Here is a 24,377-nt window from a genome sequence, read left to right as displayed (position 1 = left end):
TACCTTCATTAGTGTAAGGTGATGCAAAATAACATGTGGTCATATAATTAAAGACTGTCTCATGATGCCTATGCAAAAGGAGGCTGAATTAAGATTACACAGGCATTTTCTAAATTTTGAGTGCTTGACTTTGCAACCTTAATAATGTTCTTTTAACATTTTTTGGGGTAAAGTTGTAAATATAGATGTGATTACCATCAAATATACAAGCAAATGCGCAGAGGCAGTCTGATGCATTTCTTTCACAGTAACATCACAAAATGGATACTTGTATCCTGATAAAGTAACAGAAAATCAACCGAAAGTGGGATGATGAAAACAAATCTTAAACCCAAACTAATGCATGTGTACAGCATGATGATAGAGGGAAACCGCAATCCTATTTCATTTTCTATTGGACAAGGAAAGTATAATAAAAAGTATATACAGTGCATCCTTGACAGCAAAAGAGTTTATACACTAGAACAGAAGAGTTCACGCAACAGAGCCTAGTGTTGTTGACCTTCAGGTCATGCCGTAAAGTTTGAAGCCTCAATCCTGGAAACAATCACATGAGTAATTTTATGCACACAAGTCATTATCATTTATCCTGCACCATCAGGTGCATAAAGCAGAAGTCAAACAGTGCCCATTATCCCTATTCAGGATTGATTTTCCAGATCTTTTATATGCAGATGTAATAATGCGGCTTCAGCTATGGAGTATGCCTCTAAGTCAGCCTCTCCATCTCTTGCCCTACAGTCTCCAGCTAAATGCTTTGTTTATTATGCACATGATTAAATTCAGTTGGACTAATTATCCTTTTTTGAATTTGTATATCTGTAAGTGTGCCAGAGAATATTTCAAACCAAAACGGAAAAAACACTGAAAAAAAAATAGATTCAAAAGCTTTAGTAGTGAAATGCAGTATTTTCTATTCCTTTCTGCATATAAACTGTTTTGTTTATTATTACTGAATTAGTTTTTAAGCTCCTTGGGCAGAGAAGTTGTCAGTCACTGTGAAAACTTACACGTTTATCAATAGTAAAAAAACCAAACCCAAATACGTCAACCTATTCATTTTTCACTAAGGCCAATATTAAGTCAGTGCATGTTGTTTTAAACAGTGCATATTATGTTGCAACATAATTTGGTTTAAAAAGGAAAAACGCATATAGCTGTGATCAATTTGAATAATCAGCTAGCGGTACTGTTGTCAAAAACTCTTGGCAGAGAGAAGCAGGGCAGATGTTTTTAAGTTCCGCAGTGTAGAAAACCCTTCTGAATGTAAACAATAAGTGATTAGCACTTCTCTAATAGACATCAATCCTTCTCCCAACTGAGTTATCAAAGACCACAAAATCGCATGCCCATTCATCGCTTCAAAATGCCTCATTGTAAACCAGAATAAACTAAACAACTCATCTCCAGTCAACATACTTTATTGGCTAAATGACTCCTTATAGTTGTCTGAACATTATGACAATTCCTCTATACCCAGCTAAATTATCAGGAACCACAAGTTATATGTGCAACTTCATACATACCGGGTCTCATAACAACAAAATTGAGATATACAGTACATGGTAGACCATTACTATCATAGAGACCATTATATATTTTGATATTCAGGCTTAACATTTTCTTTATAAAATAAAATTTTAGCACACAAAAAAATGATAAAAATTCACATTTAACACCTACAAAATTACCATAAATAGCCATAACAATAAAGGAGAAACCTGGCTTATTGTAGGCTGCTTTAAAAACAAAATACAAGACCTGTCAGAAGCCAGTAAGATAAATTAGCGATTTTCTCTCCACTGACATTGCCTCCTTTGTTCTCCATGAACAAGAACACACACAAGAGTTTGGCAACAGATTTTTCATTACTATACCTTAGATTTTAAACACAATAAATGTAAATACTGAAATCCTGAAACTGGGATGCAATATCAAAGAAACCTTATCCTTATGTAAGGAAAAATCCGCTGTGTAAGGGAGATCCACCATAGGGGCCCCAAAGCCTCAAATAGATTCATAAGGGCTGGCAGTGCCAGGTTCAGGTCCTAGGCAGGTGTAGGTCTTGATACCGGGGGGTGGGGGGGTGGGGAGGGGGGAGGTAAAAACTTCTTCCAAGCTTCATGAACTGCTTTAAGTTTGAGGAGACTGACGTGCAGCTTGGATTCCTGCTGAGTCCAAGAGCCTTGAGCTAGATGTTTATCCAGGTGCACTCCCCAGTCCAGTTGGGAGATGTCCATAGCTAGTTTCTTTGTGGTGGTGGTGGGGAACAAAAGGAACTCCAATGCACACAGTCTCTTTGGTTTCCCACCAGGTGAGTGATATTAGGACACTCTGAGGAATCGAGACTCATTTGTTGGCTTGTATCATAGACCATTCTCCACCATGCCTGGGGGCACTGGAGATGGAGCCTCACATAGAATGTCATGTAGGTGTAGGAAGTCATATGGCCTAGAAGGACTAGACAGGATCAGACAGTCATCGGGGGGCTCAGTTGAAGTTGGGTGATGAGATCCCTCATCACAAGGAATCTGTCCTGTGGTAGGTAAGCTTTGGCCAAAACATTCATAGTCTGAAGCGTTCATAGTCCCTCTGATAAATTCTATAACCTGTGTGGAGATTAAAGTGAATGTCACTAGGTTTAGCAGGGAAAGGACCACAGTCTGTACTTCCTGATATGACTGGCCTCAACAGGGTAAAGAAATACTTGTCTGCCCTGGTGATGCCAGTATGCTGCTACCACTGAACACTCTGGGCCATTGAGAGACCGAAGGGGAGAACTCCATATTGAAAATCTTCCAGATCCTCTGCGAAGCACAGGAACCTTGTGGACACTGGACAAATATCTATATGGAAATAGGCATCCTTCAAACAGAGAGCTGCAAACCAGTCTTTTGTGTTTAGGCAGGGGATTATGTAGGGCAGGGTGGTCATCCTGAAACTTGCATGACCTATGAAGTTCTTTAGCTGTCTAAAGTCCAGGATGGGTCTCCAGACTCCCTTCTTTTGAGGGGACAAAGAATTATCTGGAATAGAAGCACTTCCCTCTGTTTTGAGGAGGCAGAGGCTCTAACTGGATCAGGGAGCCCACTTTTTGTTTGAGAATTCTCCTGCATTGGTTGGAAACAGGCCAGGCAGCCACTGAAGGGTGTGGGGGGTATATCTGGCAGTTTAGAGACTGGTTGGCAGCTCTCGAGAGTCCCACCAAAATGATTTTTTGGAGGGAGGCTAGGATTGAGGAAGGAACAGCAGCAGGGCATTATGTCTGTTGCGTTGAATTCTTTGGCACTTCCTAGGAGGGCTCCTATGGCCTTTCACAGTGCAAGGGCTGGGGAGCAGGATGGTGCCTATAAGGAAAGGATTTGGAGTGCTTTCCCCCAGGAGTTGGGATGTGTTGCCTCAAGGAGTAGGAGTGCAGGAGTCCTAAAGGGTTTGCCGTGACTAATCCATTTTCTCACTGAACAGATTATTGCCCTCAAAGGGAAGATATCTACTGTCACCAGGACCTCCTAGGGAACCCCCAAGGAGTACAGCCATAAAGCCCATCTCATGATCCTTGACGTTGTCATGGAACAGGAAGCCATGTCTGCTGCATCCAACACGACTTGGAGAGATGATCTGGCTATCAGCTTCCCTTCATCCTGGATGGCCTAGAATTGAGGCCTGAGTTCTTGTGGCAACTTATTAGCATATTCAGACCATTTGTTATAGTTAATAAAGCCATACTTCAACACTAGTGCCTCATAATTTGCTACGCACAATTGTAAACTGGTAGATGAGAGGTTCTTTCTGCCAAAGAGATCTAATCTCTTGGCATCCTTGTCTGAAGGAATGGACCTAGGCTGGTGCAACCTGTTGCATTTGGTGAAAACCTGGACCAGTAGATAGTTGAAGCTGGGGTGAGAGAATAAATATTCTGCCCCTTTTGATGATACAAAAAACTTTTTCTCTGTCTGTTTAGGAACTGGAGTGCAGACGGCTAGGGTATGCCAAATTGCATCAGCAGGTTCTAATATGGCCTCACTGATGGGGAGTACCATCTTGCTAGATCCTGTAGTCTGGAGGATGTCTAGATGTTTGTGGGTAGGGTCCTGCATCTCTTCCAGGGGATTCATGAGAGCCTCTGCAATGCTCTTTAGGAGGTCTTGAAACTATCTATAACCATGGGGTGGTGAGTCCTGTGCCTCATCAGAAGGTGTGGTAGAAAGTGCTGCTGGTGGATTGGGTGGGTCCAACTGTTCTGCTTCCTCCTAACATTCTTTCAGGGACTGAGCCTTATCCCTGACAGGTGATAGCTGTGTGAACTCTCACTCTGGTTCCCGATAGTCTGGAGACCTGAAGTGAGGAATCTAGGAGCACCAATATGGTCAGTGGGTGGGAGGAAATGGACATGGATGGGGTGTCCTTGGAGGGTACCGCTGGCCCCAGGTGCAGTAATATGCTGTGCAGGATTGAGAGAGTGCCTAGGAGACTGTAGAGCTCCTATCAGGATTCATCTCATGCCTCAGAACTATCAGAGGCACTGCTGTCTAAGGGTATGTTTACACAGCAATTAAAAACCCACAGCTGGCCTGTGCCAGCTGACTCAGGCTCATGGAGCTTGAGCTAAGGGGCTGTTTAATGTAGACCTTTGGGCTTGGGCTGCAGCCCGGGCTCTAGGACCTTGTGAGGTGGGAGGGTCCCAGAGCTCAGTCTGCAGCCTGACCCTGAATGTCTACAACACAATTAAACAGCCCCTTAGCCTGAGTCAGCTGGCACAGGCCAGCCACAGGCATCTAATTGCAGTGTAGACATACCCTCAGTCTCCATCTAGTCAGAGGAATATGAATCCTCTAATCCCATGTGCTGAGCCAACAGTACTGTTTGTCTTTTGATTCCAGGGCTAGTGGAAGACCAGTGAATAATGCATTGATGGTGTAGATGCTTCTATGCCACAGCTTGTAGACAGAACCAGCATGTAACACTTCATCAGTATAGGAACCTCTACGGATACTATCGATTAGAATCGGTGAATGGTATATCCCAGCCTAATGGATGGAGGGGAGGGCATCTGTCTCTGGGTGGAACTGACAATGCAGACTTGGGTTGGGCAGAGAGTATTAGTACAACTGAGTCATCTTTCTTGTGGTGTGGTACCATTGATGGAGGTGATCTTTGTTTTCCCTCCCTAGGGCGCCTCCTTGTGGCTCATCCGGGGATTAGCTCTTGACTGATCTGACAGCCTCTCCCTTCAGTGGCTCGCCCTGTGATCTTTTTCTGAATTCAGGTTACTCACTCTTCATGACTTGGCCTTCCAGCCAGGTCACTATACTCCTCCCGTCCTGGAGTATCAAAGTCCCACTAGACAAACTGTCTCAGGCAGTTTTCCATTTCACTGACCAGACGATGCCACTTCCCCAGTGGCTGGTGGGGTGACACAGACCAGCCCACTACTCCAGGTTCCAGCATATGGATCATATGCCCAGTACCCAAGGTCTGCTCAACTTCCGACCTTGTTGCTGTTTCCCTGAGCTCTTTCCTTTCTTTCTTCCCTAACTTCTGGGACCCACCTGGATTATCACTGGAGCTTCCTCTGAACCCGGTGACTACTTCATTCCCTCTGGGGTTCTTGCCAAGGATTCCAGGGCTTACTTCCCCCTAAGACAACTCCTCCTCCTTGTCTCTTCTCCAGGGAGTGACTGCAGAGTTTTTCCACCAAGTGTGACTCTCCCCCAGGTGTGGCCTAAAAGGTTAATTGGCCTGTATCTGAGCAACCTGAACCTTTTCAGGGCTTGTGTAGGGTGAACACCCCATCACACTGTGGTTGATGTGTTGCGAGCCAGAAGGCCCAGGGTTGGACTAGGCCTCATGGAAAGCTCCATCAAGTGTCTACAGAGCCAGAACTCAGGAGATTGTTGAATTCAAGGAGGGAAATAACAATGGACCTTACACTTAGTGGGAATGTGTGATTTCCTGAGATAATAAAGACAACTCTCATGGGAATCACTAACTGGGAAAACCCAGCGTTAGGTCAGGCAGGATTTGAAGTTTGGGATCTTGGGCATAGTAGGTGCCCCAAATGGTGGGGGTAACAAGGGAAAGAGAAATAACCCTATATTATACCAACTATTTTAAAACTACCTACCCAACAAAAATTGTTACAGTAAAAACTTAAATTACAGCAGGAATGCTAGCAAAGCTTGTGGACACTGAGGGGTTCCATCTCCGATCATAAGCGGTAGAAAGGAACCATGCCAACCCTTATGCCTTCAGTTTGGCACAGGAGGAAGTGCAGGTGCAGACCAAAAGACACTGCTAGTGAAAAATCTTCCAGTCTCAGGCACATGGAGTGCCAGCAAACCCACAGTAAAAATTCATAGGGTCCATCTCTCAAAGAAAGGCATAGGATCTCAGCCTCACATTGAACAGTGCAACCTGTAAGGGTCACCTCTTTCTCTGGAAGACTATATAAAGGACATAAATACTGGAGGGAGTAATGACAGCTAGAGATACAGGTCTTAGTACCGTATAGCCAACAGTTGTTTTTATAGGATTACAACAGCATACCATAAGAACTCCCCTACTTTCAATATAAACAATTAAAAGGTCCAATCTCCCTTCAAAGCACGTGCGATGGGATGTACTCCCCACACTGACCCTGAGAAGTAAATTAGGCCCAGTTAACTCTCCAGGATGCACCTGGAGGGGGAGCCAGGGAGCAGGCATTGATTAATTAGACACAAGGCTCAGCTGGGCAGGGATAGACAGGGCCTATATAAGCCTGGAAGCTGGCAACAGAGGCGCAGGAAGGCAGGCTGCAGTCACTCCCTGGGAGGAGGGAGGTGTGTTGGGACTATAGCAGGTAGTCCACAGTTGCTCCCTCGGAGGAGGGAGTTGGGAGCCTGGCAAACCCAAAGAGGGGAGAAGCCAGGAAGGTAGAAAAAGGCTCTGGGGAATAGCAGCATGGAATAGCAGTGCAGACCTTGGCTGCTAATCAGAGGGCCTCTGAGCTGAGACCCAGAGTAGAAGATGAGCCTAGGTTCCGCTACCAGCCACTGGGGAACATGGCACAGGCCAGGCAGAGGACAGCGGACTGTCTGGAACGGTTTGTCCTGGAAAGACTTTGTTACACCATCTTGGAAGGAGAATATATATGGTGACCCGGCCAGAGGGCTGAGTCATGAAGAGAAGGCTGCAGTTCCTGAAGTGAGAAGGTTCTGCAGGATGAGACGACGATGGGGGAAAGAACAGAAAGAGGTGTGGCACTTAGTTGAGTTAATCCCCAGGATGGCCAGGAGGAGGTGCCATCTGTGGTGAGTGAAACCTGTAACAGCATACATGCAACTCCTATTAATATTAAAAGATGAATAGCACATCGAAGGGAGAACAGATGCCAAGATTTAAACCTTGTATGCTTTTTTATGTCATCAGAATATAGAGGGAGTTTTGGATTAGGTGTTAAGTAAACAGATTCATATCGTGGGTGCAATTACAATTTTGTACTTTTATGAACTTGTGATGTAGCTACAGGACAAATTATTTGCCCCCTTCTTTTGGCTATTGGGGCCTGAAATGGGAATAAAGGATTGGAGAGCCAATACCTATAAGCAGCAGCAATGTTGGGAAATTTCAAGTGGTACCTCTGAACTTGAAAATACATGCCATTTTATTTTAAAGAACATTTAAAAGAGGTGGTGGGAAAGCAATTTATAATAAGCATACTGTGGTAACAAACAGGATAGACTACACTGACCGAGTCTCAATATGTCAAAGAAAATTACAAAGTGGAGCGGAATCTCTCCCCAAAACCCATATGAATTGCTTGGGGTTCCATATATAAATTCAGAAATATACCTTATATATGTGGTCCTAGTTAGAGGCTAATCTAGCAAGAGAAAATTTCCATGCAAAACCAAGATGGACTGTATGGCAGGTTTGATGCAGAAAACCTATATAGTAATAGATGTGTAAAGTAATTTAAAATACACAGGGAACAGAGCTACCTAGAGGGAGTTATATTTTCTCCGAGACTTGAATATTTAGTTTTAACAGTATTTTCAATCAGACCTTCCAAGCAATGCAAATAGTTATCATCTCCAACACTCTGCACACTGGATACACCTTGTTTTTCTGAATGAGGTGTTAAGATAACATTGAACAGAAACTGTTCAAAAGAGCTTTGGAGACTGAAATTTTAGAAGAATTTTATTTATTTGCTTACCCAAAAAGAACTGACTGAATCCAGATCAAATCACTATATTTTAATCTGTCATCAATGTTTTGAAGCCAATCTGCAACACATCACGGCAGGATGCAGTGTACCAGTGAGTCAGAGCTGATATGAGAGGTAGTATGATTAACTTGATATGAGCCATACATTAGCTAGAGTAATTGCGTGTGGCGGGAGGGGAGTGGCAGTAGTTAGAGGAGGAAAGAAGATTAAATAAATAATAGTAGGAAAGGGGCCAGATTTTGTTGCATTTAGCAGTACTTAATATTTTTTTATTCTGAGAACTCAAAATACTTTACAAACATTATGCAGCTGAGCACATTTGTAACCACCAAGTAATGGCCACCTCTAAAGCAGAATACAGATTCCACCAGTCCTGGGCCAGTCAAGCACACAACCGCTTTAATAGGACATAGGACAAAACCACCAGAAAAACTTTCAAAGGAACCCATACTTGAGTCAGAGGTGCAAGACACATTTCTTCAGTCTCATCAACACTGTGGTAAGTTTTGCATGCTGCACCAAGAGTGACATTGATGGAAATTAAACCTCACAAGGGAGATTAATTTGAATAAGCTTTAGGAAAGTTTTCCCTTAATGAAAGTGTCCCAGCCACCCAGTCAGTCAAGACTGCACTGATCGCAAAGAAGGAGAGATGGGACTGAGACAAAGTTCACATCTGGATCTGAGTTTAACAAAGTTGAAACATGTTCATATCCAGGGCTTGTTTGTTTTAGGGTTGGCCTACTATGATTTTGGAGCCAATCATAAAGTTCAGATCTGGATCTCAGCTTCCACCAGTTTAGGTGGTGTTTGGATCTCCATTTGTAATAAGTGCTGTGGCAAGGCACCTCCTCTGTCCTGCTGGATTTAGCACTTCCCCCTCTGGCGGGGTGGAGGGGGGGGGGAGGGGAGGTCCTGGGATGAATCAGCCCCTCTCTGTATAGTGTTTGTCTTCCCCCTCTGTATTTTCTTATCAGTATTTTCAAAGTAGAATGCAGGGTAGGCCCAAGAAGTGCTGCTCCAGCAAACAAAAATAAACCAATTTATAAACACAAAAAAGGGGGAATAACTTTCCCTGCCCCCTCGCTGGACGGGGGCGGAGGGGAGAGCATTGTCCTGTTGTAGGCCCCGGGGTGTCAGTCCTTCCCCTAAACAGACACTCAGCTTTGGTTGTTTCCCCGGTAGAGAAGAGAGCAGCCGCTCACCCTAGAGAAGCCTATCTCCCTGCTGCCACTAGCCTTACAGCAGCTTGTGTCTCCTCCCCCTCTCTCTTTAGCTTTGTTGTTCCCCGCATCTATTTGAGTCCCAGGCTCACTTGCTCCTCCCCATAGGCTGGGGGAGGGGCCATTAGTTGTGGATGGGCTCACACCTGCCCACAACCCGGAACCGGACAGGACCACTCTATTGCAGCTGCCAGCCTGACTTTGTTACAGTGCCCATCTCTATATCTTCAACAAAGAAACAAACAGTTACTTGTGATGCATATAATAGTTTCATGAAAAAGTGGTCCAAGGGAAAACAAACATCTATTAGTGTTTTGCGAGCATGGAGCTGGACTGTGAGGATTGCTGAGGTACAACAAATGTGTAGTATCTGCTTCTAAATGCACTATGGGACATTTTTCAGGCTAGGAACAAACTACTGGACAGCATGGAAATGGTACAGTTTTGCATATAAAGTATATGCCATAGACAAATAATGAGCAGAAAGACTACAATTGTCTCTAAATAAAAAATCATCATGTGTTATTGGTATTCTTAATATGAGTAGCAGCAGCATACTAGCAGAGTTGCAAAAGGAATATTAATAGCTTGAGGGGAGGATAACTACAAAGATGCTGTAATATTTCAGGGTCACGTTTCTATGTTATAAACATTTATGAACAATTTTGAAGTTTGAGTTTTGCATTTATCATCATAATTGTTTAATTTGATTTGCAGCTTATCCTTTCCTTCCAAATGTATGAACCAAGGCCAGACTGAAGCTGGATGTGGCCTGGGACAATCAAAGTCATGAGACCAGGAAGTGCAGCTGGAAAAATAGCTAGGGACTGAGAGCGTGAGGGTGGTTTACTCAATGAAAAGTACATTCAACTGTATCTCAGTTCACCTGTCTAGAAAATACTATGCCGGAAATAGACAGAAACCAGTCCAGAAAGGACAGGGTTTAAATTATTCTTACATTCTAAGGCCTGGTCTACACTAGGAGTTTATGTCGAATTTAGCGCCGTTACATTGAATTAACTCTGCACCCGTCCACACCACGAAGCTATTTAGTTCGACATAGAGGTCTCTTAAATTCGACTTCTGTACTCCTCCCCAACAAGGGGAGTAGCGCTAAATTTGACATGGCCATGTCGAATTAGGCTAGGTGTGGATGGAAATCGACGCTAATAGCTCCGGGAGCTATCCCACAGTGCACCACTCTGTTGACGCTCTGGACAGCAGTCCGAGCTCGGATGCTCTGACCAGCCGCACAGGAAAAGCCCCGGGAAAATTTGAATTCCTTTTCCTGTCTGGGCAGTTTGAATCTCATTTCCTGTTTGGACATCGTGGCGAGCTCAGCAGCACTGGCAACGATGCAGAGCTCTCCAGCAGAGATGGCCGTGCAATCTCAGAATAGAAAGAGGGCCCCAGAATGGACTGATCGGGAAGTCTTGGATCTGATCGCTGTGTGGGGCAATGAGTCCGTGCTTTCCGAGCTGCGATCGAAAAGACGGAATGCAAAGATCTACGAGAAGATCTCTAAAGCCATGGCAGAGAGAGGATACAGCCGGGATGCAACGCAGTGCCGCGTGAAAATCAAGGAGCTGAGACAAGGCTACCAGAAGACCAAAGAGGCAAACGGACGCTCCGGATCCCAGCCCCAGACATCCCGTTTCTACGAGGCACTGCATTCCATCCTAGGTGCGGCCGCCACCACTACCCCACCACTGACCGTGGACTCTGAGGATGGGATATTGTCGACGGCCGCTTCCTCTGACATGTTAGCGGACGGGGAAGATGAGGAAGGAGATGAGGAGGACGAGGCAGTCGACAGCGCTTACAACGCTGATTTCCCCGACAGCCAGGATCTCTTCATCACCCTTACAGAGATCCCCTACCAACCATCCCCAGCCGTTAACCCAGACACCGAAGCAGGGGAAGGATCACTCAGTAAGTGTTTAAAACATCTAAACATTTATTTTTAACAGAACAGGAATATTAACAATATTAACAATGGGTTTTGCATGATTATTTTGCCGTAGGCGCTTAACAGTTCAGTCCCTGGCAGTGCAACTACTGAAAAAAATCTAACAATGTCCGGTTTAGCATGATTGTTCTGCCCAAGCCGCTCTACTGCTTAGTCCCTGCCAGTGCAGCTACAGTAAAATCCGGTCTATATGTCCGGGGATAGAGCTGAAATCCTCCATGGACATCTCCACGAAGCTCTCCTGGAGGTAATTGGAAAGCCTTTGCATCAGGTTCCTGGGGAGAGCAGCCTTATTGGGTCCTCCGTAGTAGCAAACATTTCCGCGCCAGGAGACAAGCAAGTACTCCGGGATCATTGCCCTGCAGAGCATGGCGGCATACGGCCCTGGTCTTTGCAGGCTTTCCCGAAGCATCCTTTCTTTTTCCGTCTCTGAAATCCTCATCAGAGTGATGTCGCTCATGGTGACCTGCTTTGAATTAGGTAGGGGAATGTTAGTATTGGGACTGCTTGCCTGTTCCTTTACAGAACTGTAACCGGCGGTTTACAGCCACGCGGTGGAGGCGGGAGAGGGGCAGCATACAGGGATCTTTCCCTGGGACAGCCGCGAGGGGGTGGGACGGGCAGAGTTCATGCTTGCCGGATTGCTGGCAGCAGGGACTGGCATTGCTTTCAATGTGAAAGGAGGCCAGTGCTACTATTAAAGTTTTAAGCAGCCACAAGTCTACGGCTTACCATGTCGGCCTGCTACACAAATTCCGGTGTCCTGCCCCGCTTCTCTGATCTACACTGCAAGACCCCAGGCACTGAATGCGAAGGCCGAAAATTCGACCTTGTCCTGAGTGCGCATGTGATAGGTGCTGTGCATGGTCTTGTTCACAGAGAAAGACTATGTTCTTTGTTCACAACTAAATTTATCTTTCTGAGGAATTCACTCCCTTTTTCCCATTCCGACAGCTGCGACTGTCTCCCGACCTAGCCTGGCATCACACTCCCAGAGGCTAGCGCAGATAAGGCGTAGGAAGAAGAGGACACGGGAGGATATGTTCACGGAACTTATGGACTGCTCCCGAGCCCAGGCAGCCCAGCAGACCCAGTGGAGGGATAGCTTGTCCCAAATGCACCGATCACACATGGAACGGGAGGAGAGGTGGCGGCAGGAAGACCAGCAGGCGACTCAAACGCTGCTTGGACTAATGAGGGAGCAAACGGACACGCTCCGGCGCCTTGTGGATGTTCTGCAGGACCGGAGGCAGGAGGACAGAGCCCCGCTGCAGTCTATCTGTAACCACCCTCCCCCGCCACCAAGTCCCATACCCCCCCTCACCCAAAGTCCAAAGAAGGAGGGGCGGCAGAGTCCGTGAAAACTCTCACTCCACCCCTGCAGACTGCTCTAGTACTAGAAGGCTCTCATTCCCCAAAATTTGACAAGTCCTTTCCTTCCCGCCTCACCCAAGCCCCCGTCCAAGTTTCACCCCCCAGTTTCATGTGTAGTTGCTAATAAAAAATATGTTTCTGTTAATTACTGTTTCCATCATGTTCTTTTAGAGGAGAGTCTGTCTGAGGGGGGGGGGGAAGGGGGTTGGTAATTGGACAGGACAGTCACCTTTACCAGGGTACAGAGGCGGGGACAGGTTCAGCAGCAGGGCACACACACAGTGCAGTCACTAGTTACCCTGGTCAGTCTGGGAGGTGGTTTTCATGTTCTGTGTGTGTGTGTGTGGGGGGGGTTGCTCTGTGACTTTGTGGCGGGGGAGGGCAGTTAGAGATCTTATGCAGCGGTCCTTATCCTGGATCACAGAGCCACGCAGCAGGGGATCTGTAACCGTCCTCCCCCTGCCACAAAGTCACATAGCCCCCACAGACACAGAGTCCCGAACAGGAGGGGTGGCAGGCTCCGTTGAAACAACCAGTCCACCACTGCGGAGCCTGTCATTCCTGGAGTTTAGAAGCGTCATTTGCATCACTACACTACACCCGCTCCCCACCACAGTCTGCGTCCCAGGTTCAACACTTTCCCGCGAAAACAGTAATAAAGAAAACGGTGTTCATTAACAAAATTCAAGTGATTTTTTTTTTAAAACGTGTGTTGGAAGGGGGGGGAACGGGGTATGTAACTGGAGAGGATACTGAACATTTAGTGGGTAAAGAAACGGGGGCAGGTTCAGCTTCTCTGTACACAAACTTAAAAGTCATAGGTTACCCTGCTCACTCAGGAACCTAGCTTTCAAAGCCTCCCGGATGCACAGCGCGTCCCGCTGGGCTCTTCTAATCGCCCAGCTGTCTGGCTGGGCGTAATCAGCAGCCAGGCTATTTGCCTCAACCTCCCACCCCGCCATAAAGGTCTCCCCCTTGCTCTCACAGAGATTGTGGAGCACACAGCAAGCTGCAATAACAATGGGGATACTGGTTTCGCTGAGATCACAGCGAGTCAGTAAGCTTCTCCATCTCCCCTTGAGACGGCCAAAAGCACACTCCACCACCATTCTGCACTTGCTCAGCTGGTAGTTGAAGAGTTCTTTTTCAGTGTCCAGGGTGCCAGTATAGGGCTTCATGAGCCAGGGCATTAGCGGGTAGGCTGGGTCCCCGAGGATGACTATAGGCATCTCCACATCCCCAAGAGTTACTTTGTGGTCCGGGAAGTAAATACCTTCCTGCAGCCGTCTAAACAGACCTGAGTTCCTGAAAACACGAGCGTCATGAACCTTGCCCGGCCATCCGACGTTGATGTTTGTAAAACGTCCCCTATGGTCCACCAGTGCTTGCAGCACCATTGAAAAGTAGCCCTTTCAGTTAATGTACTGGCTGGCCTGGTGGTCCGGTCCCAGGATAGGGATGTGAGTTCCATCTATAGCCCCACCGCAGTTTGGGAATCCCATCGTGGCGAAGCCATCTATGATGACCTGCGCGTTTCCCAGGGTCACTACCTTTGAGAGCAGTACCTCAACGATTGCGTTGGCTACTTGCATGACAACAACCCCCACGGTAGATTTGCCCACGCCAAAGTGGTTCGCGACTGACCGGTAGCTGTCTGGCGTTGCAAGCTTCCAGAGGGCTATGGCCACTCGCTTCTGGACACTCAGGGCTGCTCGCATCCGGGTGTCCTTGCGCTTCAGGGCAGGGGACAGCAACTCACAAAGTTCCATGAAAGTCCCCTTCCGCATGCGAAAGTTTCGCAGCCACTGTGATTCATCCCAGACCTGCAGCACTATGCGGTCCCACCAGTCCGTGCTTGTTTCCCGGGCCCAGAATCGCCGTTCCACAACATCAACATGACCCATTGCCACCGTGATGTCCTCGGCGCGGGGTCCCGTGCTTTCTGACAGGTCTGTGCCACTCTCAGACTTCAGGCCCTCACCGCGCTGCCGTAGCCTCCTCGCCTGATTTCTCTGCATCTGCCTCTGGGAAAGGTGGATGATAAGCTGCGAGGTGTTGACAACGGCCATAACTGCAGCGATGGTCGCAGCGGGCTCCATGCTCGCAGTGCTGTGGCGTCCACGCTGTCACTGACCAGAAAAGTGCGCGAACTGATTTCCCGCCGGCGCTTTCAGGGAGGGAGGGCGGTAGTGACGGACGGATGACGACAGTTACCCAAAAGCACCCTCGACACATTTTTTTACCCAGAAGGCATTGGCGGCTCGACCCAGAATTCTAATGGGCAGCGGGGACTGTGGGAACTGTGGGATAGCTGCCCACAGTGCACCGCTTCCAATGTCGACGCTTTCCCCGTTAGTGTGGACTCACAAAGTCGAATTACTGTCCTTAGTGTGGACACACACGTTCGATTTTGTAATATCGATTCCACATATTCGAGTTAAGTAAAATCGAACTACTCTCGTAGTGTAGACATACCCTAAGAGATCACATTCTCCGACCCTCAGAATCTTGCTATGTGTATACACACCAAAGTAATGGACTGGTTTTTTTTGTTTTTTTTTTAAAGAGGTGAGCATGCAATGATTACAGATTGAAGCTTTGGGTCACAGCTGTCCTGTAACTATTCTCCTCCTCAGCAGACACATTATACCACTTCATGCTCCTTTATTCTTTCATTTCTTCCTGTCTGTCTGGGTTCATATGTTAAACTTCCTTTTTCACATGAAACTGGCTTCCTGAGACTCCTTCATAAAATTATCTTCTCGGACCTCCTGTCTTAAATTGTGGCAGAAATAGGAATAAATGGAAGCTGGGAGCTATATAGTTTGGCCTATGCAGATGCAACTATTTCTAATGTATTGCGGCTAAATTCTCTGGTGGATCACATTAAGAGAAAAATAGTTAACTAGCCTCCTCAGCTCCTTCTAGATTATGATTTGAATGCAATGCAAGCAGTCCCCTGCATAATAAAACTTCAGACATTGTGCCTAAAGTGAGAATCTTGTAGAAGGTGTGCTATGCTTACCAGTCAAGCTGCTAACCCACAGTCAAAGCTGGTGCCCAGCAGATTATTGATTTAGAGGGTTTATCTTTAACAGATATGAAAATTATTGTGTTTTGCCCTTGAGACTGAGGTTTAAATTTATTTGTTACTAGGAATTCAATCCATTTTTCTACAGGGAGAAAAGACATTGGTGCATTGCAAATGCAGGTTTTTTTTATAATAGGTATTATTTCTTAAATCAGTTGGCTTCTCTGCACTGAAATACTATAGCTTTACATCAGTTTAGAAGCAAAGAACAGCTACACTGAAATGATATAATATAGTTAGCTCATATTGTCTAATAGTGCTGCTGCTTTGGTTGTTTTCTATAAACATTCCAGAAATTTTTCACTTCTGGTTAATTATTTTTTCTAAATTGTAAGTGTCAAAACATGTAAGGGATTATATTTACATGCATAACTTCCACCAGCTTGAAATGCAGATGTCCTAAAAATGTTTTGAGTGAGGTGAAGTGGTATTAGAGGAAATACCTGCAAGCCCAGATACAGTTAATTCACAATTATTCACAAACACCTTCAGGAAGTACAACAGGGGCTGCGCACACCTCCAGGTATTGCTAAACTAACACAGTAGTGTGACAAGTTAAAATTAACTGCAATTATTATACACTCTTGCAGAATCAATACAGTGCAACGGGAAGAGTTTTGAATAACTTCTAAAGGAATATAGCATCTGATGTGCTTATTGAGTTCTAATGTCTCTTGAGCAGGAGGGCTATTCTATATTACAGTCTTTCTGTCTCAGCATTTTACAAGAAAGATTACTGTAGCAGCTGCTGGCCAGGAGATTAGAGAATTTTCTTTTCTCGTCATTAAGCTACTAAGAAAGTTTTGCAGTGACTCACTCTCTCCTTCTCTTATAGGCTATTTAGATATGTATTCCTCATGATGCATCCAAGGTAGATGTAAATTTAACCATGAAGCTGGTGCTCCTCATTCTGGGAATAAAGAATGAGTGTACAATTTTATTTTATTTTTCTGTTCCAGTGGCACAGGAATGGAAAGACATCCGATCTTGTGGCTGGACACTATTTAGTGACACATACTGAAATGAGGGTTCTGCAGCAGAAGGGGGGGGGGGAGCTTTCTGATTTACTAAAAAGAAAAAAATAATCTGACTTTGAGGACCCATGAAAATCTATGGTCAAGATGGGGCCCGTGGGTGAAGGGAAAACTGCAATTTACGGCATACTGTAGTTAGTTCCCCACCCTTGACCATGGGCCATTACTTTTCAGTGGATCAGAAAGCTTCCTCACTCATTCTGCTACTATCACATTAAGCACAGTGTCACTGGTTCTAGGATTTCTAAAATGTTCTCATCCTATGTTCTACATGCATCTAAAAACATTATACATATATTGATACACACATCATTGAATTTTAATTCAATATGCATTTTTGGTGTAAATATTAAAACTGGTCCAAAAATTGATTGAACAGTTTTCCCATCAGAAAATATGGTTTCATCAAAATTGAAATGTTTAGCAGGAATAAGACAATTTCAATGACATTTTTGCCGGAACCATTTAAAAACTATTCAAAATCAAAATGCATATTTTATTTTGACTTTCTTGTTTCATTTCATTCTGACTTTCCCACTGTGTTTCATTTCATTTTGACTATTACATAATATTATATTTAATATTTTGTATTAGATTATGTTTTCACATTATCAGAATGAAAGTTTTACATTATGAAAACGTTCTGGTAAGGTCATTTCAAGATTGACTTTTCATCAAATTTTGAAATGTAGGAATTTTCTATAGCATGAAAATTCAGTTTTCCAATCAACTCTAACACACACACACACACACACAGACACACACACACACACAAGCTGAACTAAAAGCCTCCAGCACTAACAACTTTGCTTTCTCCTCAACTCACTCCTTCATAAAAGTCTGGGAAAACAGCAAAGATATGGAGTGAAACTTCAGCCCCGTGGAATCAATAGGAGTTTTTATATTGATTTTGGGAGTGGAGGGGGGGGGGGCAGGATTTTGTCCTTAAAGAATGAGGCAGAGAAGAAGGTTGGAAGGAAAAAGAAAATGGAGGCAATTTGTAAAGGAAAGCAGGGACTGAGAAACTTTTCCCTCCTCACCTTAAAGGAGCAGAGCCTAGAACGCTCAAGTCAGTCCTGAGTGATGGTGCTAGATATGCTTCTAATACACAGCGTAATCGTTATTTATTTTTATGGACTGAGGTTTGTTTCCACTTCTATGAGAAATTTATTTAAAATGTAAAGCTTTAGGAAAAAAATCCTCTCCAGTGAAATCAATGGAAGCTATCTGAGAATTCTTCAGCCCATAGCGCTAAACTGACTTTAAACAGTAAACAATTTCTCATTACATTTTCGCCCCTAAAATAGAATCCACAACTAACAATCAAAAGATAGATTTAAATATACCAGGTATATAAAAGAAACAAGTAGGTATTATTTTTAAAAAAGCTTCACAAAACAAGAAATGAAAAAAATAAACAAGCTTCTGTGCAGTCACTGTGGGGTGGGCTTTGAGTCTATAGGTTGTAATAAAAAGCGTATGATATAAATCGGTATTGAAAGTCAGACAGTTGAAGGTATGGTAAGTCCCAAGGCTGCAGATCCCTTACATCTGCTGTATTGTGCAACACTAAAAGAAATTTATTTGGTCATTTAGATAGAAGATGGTGCTTGAAATCTGCTAGCATTCTTCATGACAGAAGAAACTGTCAGTGGATTTTTTTCAGCTATATAATTGGAGAGGAACCTATGTAGGGAGGCCATTATCCCCATTTTACAGATTGTATGACACAAACAAAAAGGTAAATGGCCTGATTTCAGACTCCTGACATCCAGTCCTGAGTGTTCACCACAAAACTGGACTGCTTTGTAACCAGCAATTGTTCAAAGCAGGTCAGATATATGGGGATGGCACGAGAAACTTTAGACATTGATATATTATTTAGAAAATAAGGACTACAAAATGAAAATTTCCCTTTCTTTTTAAAAAATGCACATACTGTATAAAAAATGTTGACTAAGGCTGAGGATTTCAGTTTCCACTGAGCGTGATCTAGCATGTTTCACAAACACCAACCCATTTTCTTTTCTTAAAAAAAGAAAATAAGAATGTGTTTAAAAATGTAATTGCTATCACTGGTCTGTTAAAGTATATACAGAACTTCTTTTATTTCCATCTATCAATGAATCATCTTTAGGATCTCTTTGTAAAGATGGTGTCCCTGCAAAGCATCAAGACCAACAGGAATTTTTGATCCTGTGTAATGGTGATACCATTGCACAAATGGTCTTGGTCTTATTTTCTATTTGGTTTTCCTCCAACAACCACATAAAGATTTTAGACTACAGTCTTCTAGGGCCCTAAAACTGCTGTAGTTTCACTGGGTCCTGTGCAGTTACAGATTCTATTCTTTTTCCTGAGTCCAGGGTGAGTGACTGACATATTGGTGTCCTCAAATCTTGATTGGTGTCCTCAAAGATTGAATGGGTCACTATTGTTAGACATATCATGCTGCATTTTGAATTGCCAATTAATAGATACAAAAATTGATGATGATGATGATGATGATGATGATGATGATGATAGGAGAGAAAGCCTATGCAGAGTCAGGCACAACTTAAACTCCATAGTAGCATGGAGTTCTGAGAGAAGCCCATTATTAAAGCAGGCTAGCAGTTTTAATTGACACATTTGTGAAAACTATTACAGATCTGTAATACTACACATGAGGAAAAACATTGTGATTCAACTGTTGGGATGCAAAGAAATGCAAATGAAACAACATTGTGACTTTTCCCCTTGGGGTTAGAGGCCAGGACCTTTCATATTTATCCACTGTGTGCTTAACATGTTCATAATCTCTGGGTTGACAAAGTTTCATTAGGGAAGATTCAGACAGATAGAATTCTAAAAACAAAAAGATAAGAAAATAGGAAGAAGGAAGAGACGAGAAATGAGTTGAAACGTGCAACATATTGGAAGACAAAAAGAGGCAAAGGACAATAAGAGGTATTCCTCCACATCATCTTTTCTTTCCCTTAACTCCCTTCTGTTTAATCCATCTTTCCTATTTTCTATCACCATATCTTCTTTCCCCACCCCAAACTCTTCTCATTAGCTCTCCCATGTGCCTGTCTCTTTTGCCTTTCCTCATATTGTTTCCCTGTTGTCTGTTTTTTATCCACCAACTTAAAACACTTTCAGTTACTGTATAATTCTCTTCCAGGGGCCAGTGATTGTCTGCGGGGCTTCTGATCTGCTGAGCCAGCCTTACAGGAAGCAGCACTTAACGGCAATCACTAAGAGGAGATGGTGCTTCTGGCCGTGCCAGTCCAGTATATTAGGACGGTAGAGACAGAAGCCGTAGTAGGAAGAAGTTCATTATTAAACTTTGATTAGTAAACAATTCTGGAAGGTGAATTTTCAAACTACATCATAAATTTCAGTATAGTTACAGTAACAGATTTGAAAGTGGTGAATAGCATCTAAAAAACTACAGCATGCCTTGTACTGTCCCAAAATTTTGCCTCCTGACTATATGATGATGCTTCAGCCATGCAATTCCCTTTACCTTTAAAAAGGCAGTTGGCAGCAAAAGGTCTGACTTGCCAATATACAAATTTAGCAAATCTCAGTGAACTAGAAAAATATTTCCTCAATAGTTTATATTTATATACTATATATTAAAGAGTGTACAGTTAAATTTATTCATAGCCATTTGCTAGATTAATATTCATCAATTACCCCAGCTGAGAGCATTTATTGAAGTAATTCTTACTTTAGCTTCTGAAGTTGGTTCCAAAAAGCACAGGCGATTCCCAAGTCCCTCAGCTGCCAGGCAGAACTTTCGTTGTTCTTTCTGAATGTTGGCAACACACTGAAGTACTACTTCATCATCCTGTTAAGAAACACAAGAACTAGTGAGAAAATATAAAATACCTATAAGGTTTGGAGCAATGATATATGAGCTACATTATTACAAGTCTGGGATTTTGCATCTGTTTAAAGTTTGCAGTGGTATTGTATCTGTGAGAGTCCCAGGATATGAGAGAGACATGGTGGGTGAGATAATATATTTGATTGGACCAACTTCTGTTGGTGAAAAAGACAAGCTTTCAAGCTTTACAGATTTCTTCTTTAGGTATTACCTCACCCACTTTGTCCATCTATTTAAAGACAGTCATGCATCCATATTTTCACATGCACAATTAGAACATGAGGGCTTTAATCATATAACAACTTCCTAATCAGGGACCAGGTTAGGCAAAAGTGCAATACATAATGACTGTATGGTGCCAAATTGTTTTGGAAGTTTATTTTTGTTTATTTTAATTTCCTCATCTATAAGTATTTGTATTTGGAATAGGACATAAGGAGTGCTTTGCTAACAGTTTAAGTGAACAGAGCAAAACAGAAGAGCAAGGAAAGCAAGTTTCTGTCTAGCAGTAGGTAAAATGAACAACTTTGAATTTGTCCTGATTGTAAGTTATGTAGACTGGGATAATTCCATCCAAGCTAAAGCTTACTTCTCTGAGCTAACAAGAAAAGAATCTGAGTCCTTTGCCAACATGTCTTTGCGTTTAAGAGACAACTTTGGCCCAAGTTCACTAGAAGAGGAGGCAAGTCTGAGATAATACTTAAATTTTTCAGCTCCATCGACTGCATGGGTGTGTTGAAGAAGAAGCCCCCTACACTAGGTTCAGGTGATTTTTCCAGACTAATTTTCCATATACTCCCGCGGAAATACCAACATTGCAAGATAACAGTATTGGAGCAACAGCCAAGAGAGTGCCAAGATTTTTTTCTCTAGGATATTTCCACAGTATGTTCTATGATAACAATTTTAAAAAAGCCAGCTTTCCCCAACAGTTTTCAATTGCTTAGATAACACACTTTCCCCTATACTTAGAATAGACAATATCTATTGCAATGGTTGGCTAAGGTTGACTTCAAAAACTTCTTCTCTAGCAGCTCAAGATGCACAGTGAGTAGAAAGGGAAAAACATGAAAATAACTTGGTAAATAAAAGGCACATGAAGTTAGAACTTCCTAAAGCATTTCTTTGGTGTCAACAGGAAATACTGGATATAACTGAGTTTGCCTTTACTAATGTACACTGTTGCGTTCTCTGCCACACACAAGTCATTAGCTACATTTGGGGCCCAATCTACAGTCCTTGCTTAAACCATTGACTGCAAGAGAAATGTCACCTGTGACTGTAAGACAGATCCAAAGTAATCACAGTTGCAAAATAAAACTGTATTTCCTTCCACATGAAGGTATGTAATCACAATGGGCACTTTTAATCAAATGTTATGGTTTCCTGGACTATTGCTGTTGACATGCTTCAATCAAAGCCATGTGACAAGAAGGAACCCCCACCACCCTCCCCCCCACATTCAATCTAACAAATGCATATTTAATAACTCCAAAAATATAGTAAACATCATTCCTCTATCTGGTGGCAAGTAGCAAACCCCACAGGCAGCTATGTACAACGGAGAATTAGAATGATTCTAACCTGGGACCCGAGACACCTAGGCTTAATTCTTGCTCTGTCAGAGACTGCCTGTGTGACCCTAGGCAAATTACAATGTCTCTGTGCCTCAGTCTCCTGTATGTAAAATGGGAATAACAGCACTTTCCTTCCTCGCAGGGGTGTTTTGAGTTTAACTACATTAAAGATTGTGAGATATTATGGTAATGAGGGCCATAGAAGTAGCTAAGATACATAATCAATTTATATTACAAATGACATCTTTGTAAAGGAAAATAAAGTGGTAGCTTTAAGGAGGAGGGACTGGAGATATTCACCATTATACACTCAAACTATTTTTGTGATATCGTTGTTGCTCCACCAAACTACAGCTATAAATCAACTTGTGAGGCAGTGAAAAGGGGCAACTGTTATCTAAAATGTGGATGGTGTACACCAAACAAGGTACTTAGCCAATACCTGAGTTCTTTCACTGCATTAGAAGTTCCCTGGTTATGGTATCACGCATATTCTGGAGTGATTATTACTTGTATTTGTTTAAAAAAGAACTAAAAAATTATTTTGCCTTATTTACCAGTACACTACAGCTACCATCTTGGATTCCCTAGCTGCACAATTTGAAGACACTTTAATGCCTCACTTAATTTAAAAATCTTTGACCAATGATCAAAGAGACATTTTATATCTAAAAGGAAGCTTTTAAACCTTCAAAACACAGGGCCCACAAAGATTCACTCCTCACAATACAAATCTCCAATATAAACAATAGACCAGAAAAGGAGGAAAACCAGTTTTATTTTCTTCAAATTTAGCTTTATGTGGGCAATTTTATTACCTAATTATCCTATTATGTTTTAGTTTTTTAAACATTTTAGGAATTATTGTACATCACATTCGGAAAAGAACACTTTATAAATAACCACCAAGTTCTGCAAACCCTTACGCACTTCATAACTTAGATGAAAGGTGATATAAGCATGACAAGATAGCTTAGTTGTGGTTTTCAACCCTTTTTGGATACATCTGCCTACTGGCAAATAATGTAACATATTTTAGCTATCAGGTATTTCACAGTCCATCAAAATATACCATGTAATAAATGCCTACAGGAGAAAAAAAGGATAAAATAAGAGAAATCGGATGAGTCAGTGTCCCACCTAGCTACAGTATTATACTGGTGTAAGTTATTCTGGTCATGACAGATACTTCAGCATGTGGAGATGTTATGCAACAGGTCACTTGCACAGATACGATCAAAGGCAACTTTGCTTCTTCTTTCCAAGTACCGTATGCAGGTAAAATGCTGTATTACCTAAGTAGTAACACAGATAATGACACTACAAAACAGTAAGAGATTTTAAATCTGGGAGGGACAAAAGGTTTTTGACCTTGGAAATAAAAGGAAGTCACCATTACATTGGGAATACAAAAGCAGAGCATGCTTTCATCTTTTTACCAGATGGCTACTCTCTGCCTTGTTACTATTCTTTTCAGATAGTTTCTATGGACATCTCTAACTAAACTACATGGCTGGCTACTATATTTAAGACAGACCATTTGGCAGTTGATGACAGTCCTATAGTTAGTTTTGTATATCACCAGCCACACAGCTTGTTAAGTGATACAGAATGCATGTTCAGCAATTTTCATTTCCAAGTTTTTTTTTCCATAGAACATATTGTATTGCCCACTGGGAGACAGGAGCATATTTAAGGCCATATTAATCTTTCTTTTTGCCACAACCCTCTCCTATAATTTCCTCCATAATGTATTCTTCCCTATATCCTTCAAATTCTTCAGTACAGAGACGGTTGCTGCTTTCTTCAGTTAAAAAAAAAAAAAAAAAAAAAAAAAAGCAATCCAGTGTAATAGTCTACTATTCAAGAGTCAAAGAGTGTCAGATCAATAACAGAGGCGGACATATATTTCTACCAAAAGTTTGAGAAGGAAAAGAGTGAGATATAAAATGAAAATACAAAGATATTTTCAACATTTTTCTTCAGTATACTCCTGAACATATGTGCCCTTGAGAGACTC

At 42.9% G+C, this 24,377-nt stretch overlaps 1 protein-coding gene across 1 annotated transcript in view; it reads right to left on the bottom strand.

The window, feature by feature from the left end:
• The window catches only part of RYR3 (ryanodine receptor 3), a 625,867-nt gene that overhangs the window by 505,513 nt on the left and 95,977 nt on the right, over positions 1-24,377 (bottom strand). Inside the window, exon 2 of the mRNA XM_065402721.1 lies at positions 20,622-20,741. Within this exon, the coding sequence (XP_065258793.1) occupies positions 20,622-20,741 (120 nt within the window). The remainder of the gene's footprint in view (positions 1-20,621; positions 20,742-24,377) is intronic.

The sequence above is a fragment of the Emys orbicularis genome, chromosome 4 (assembly GCF_028017835.1).
Source record: "Emys orbicularis isolate rEmyOrb1 chromosome 4, rEmyOrb1.hap1, whole genome shotgun sequence".
NCBI classification, from domain to species: domain Eukaryota; kingdom Metazoa; phylum Chordata; order Testudines; family Emydidae; genus Emys; species Emys orbicularis.
This window is presented reverse-complemented; position numbering and strand designations above follow the sequence as displayed.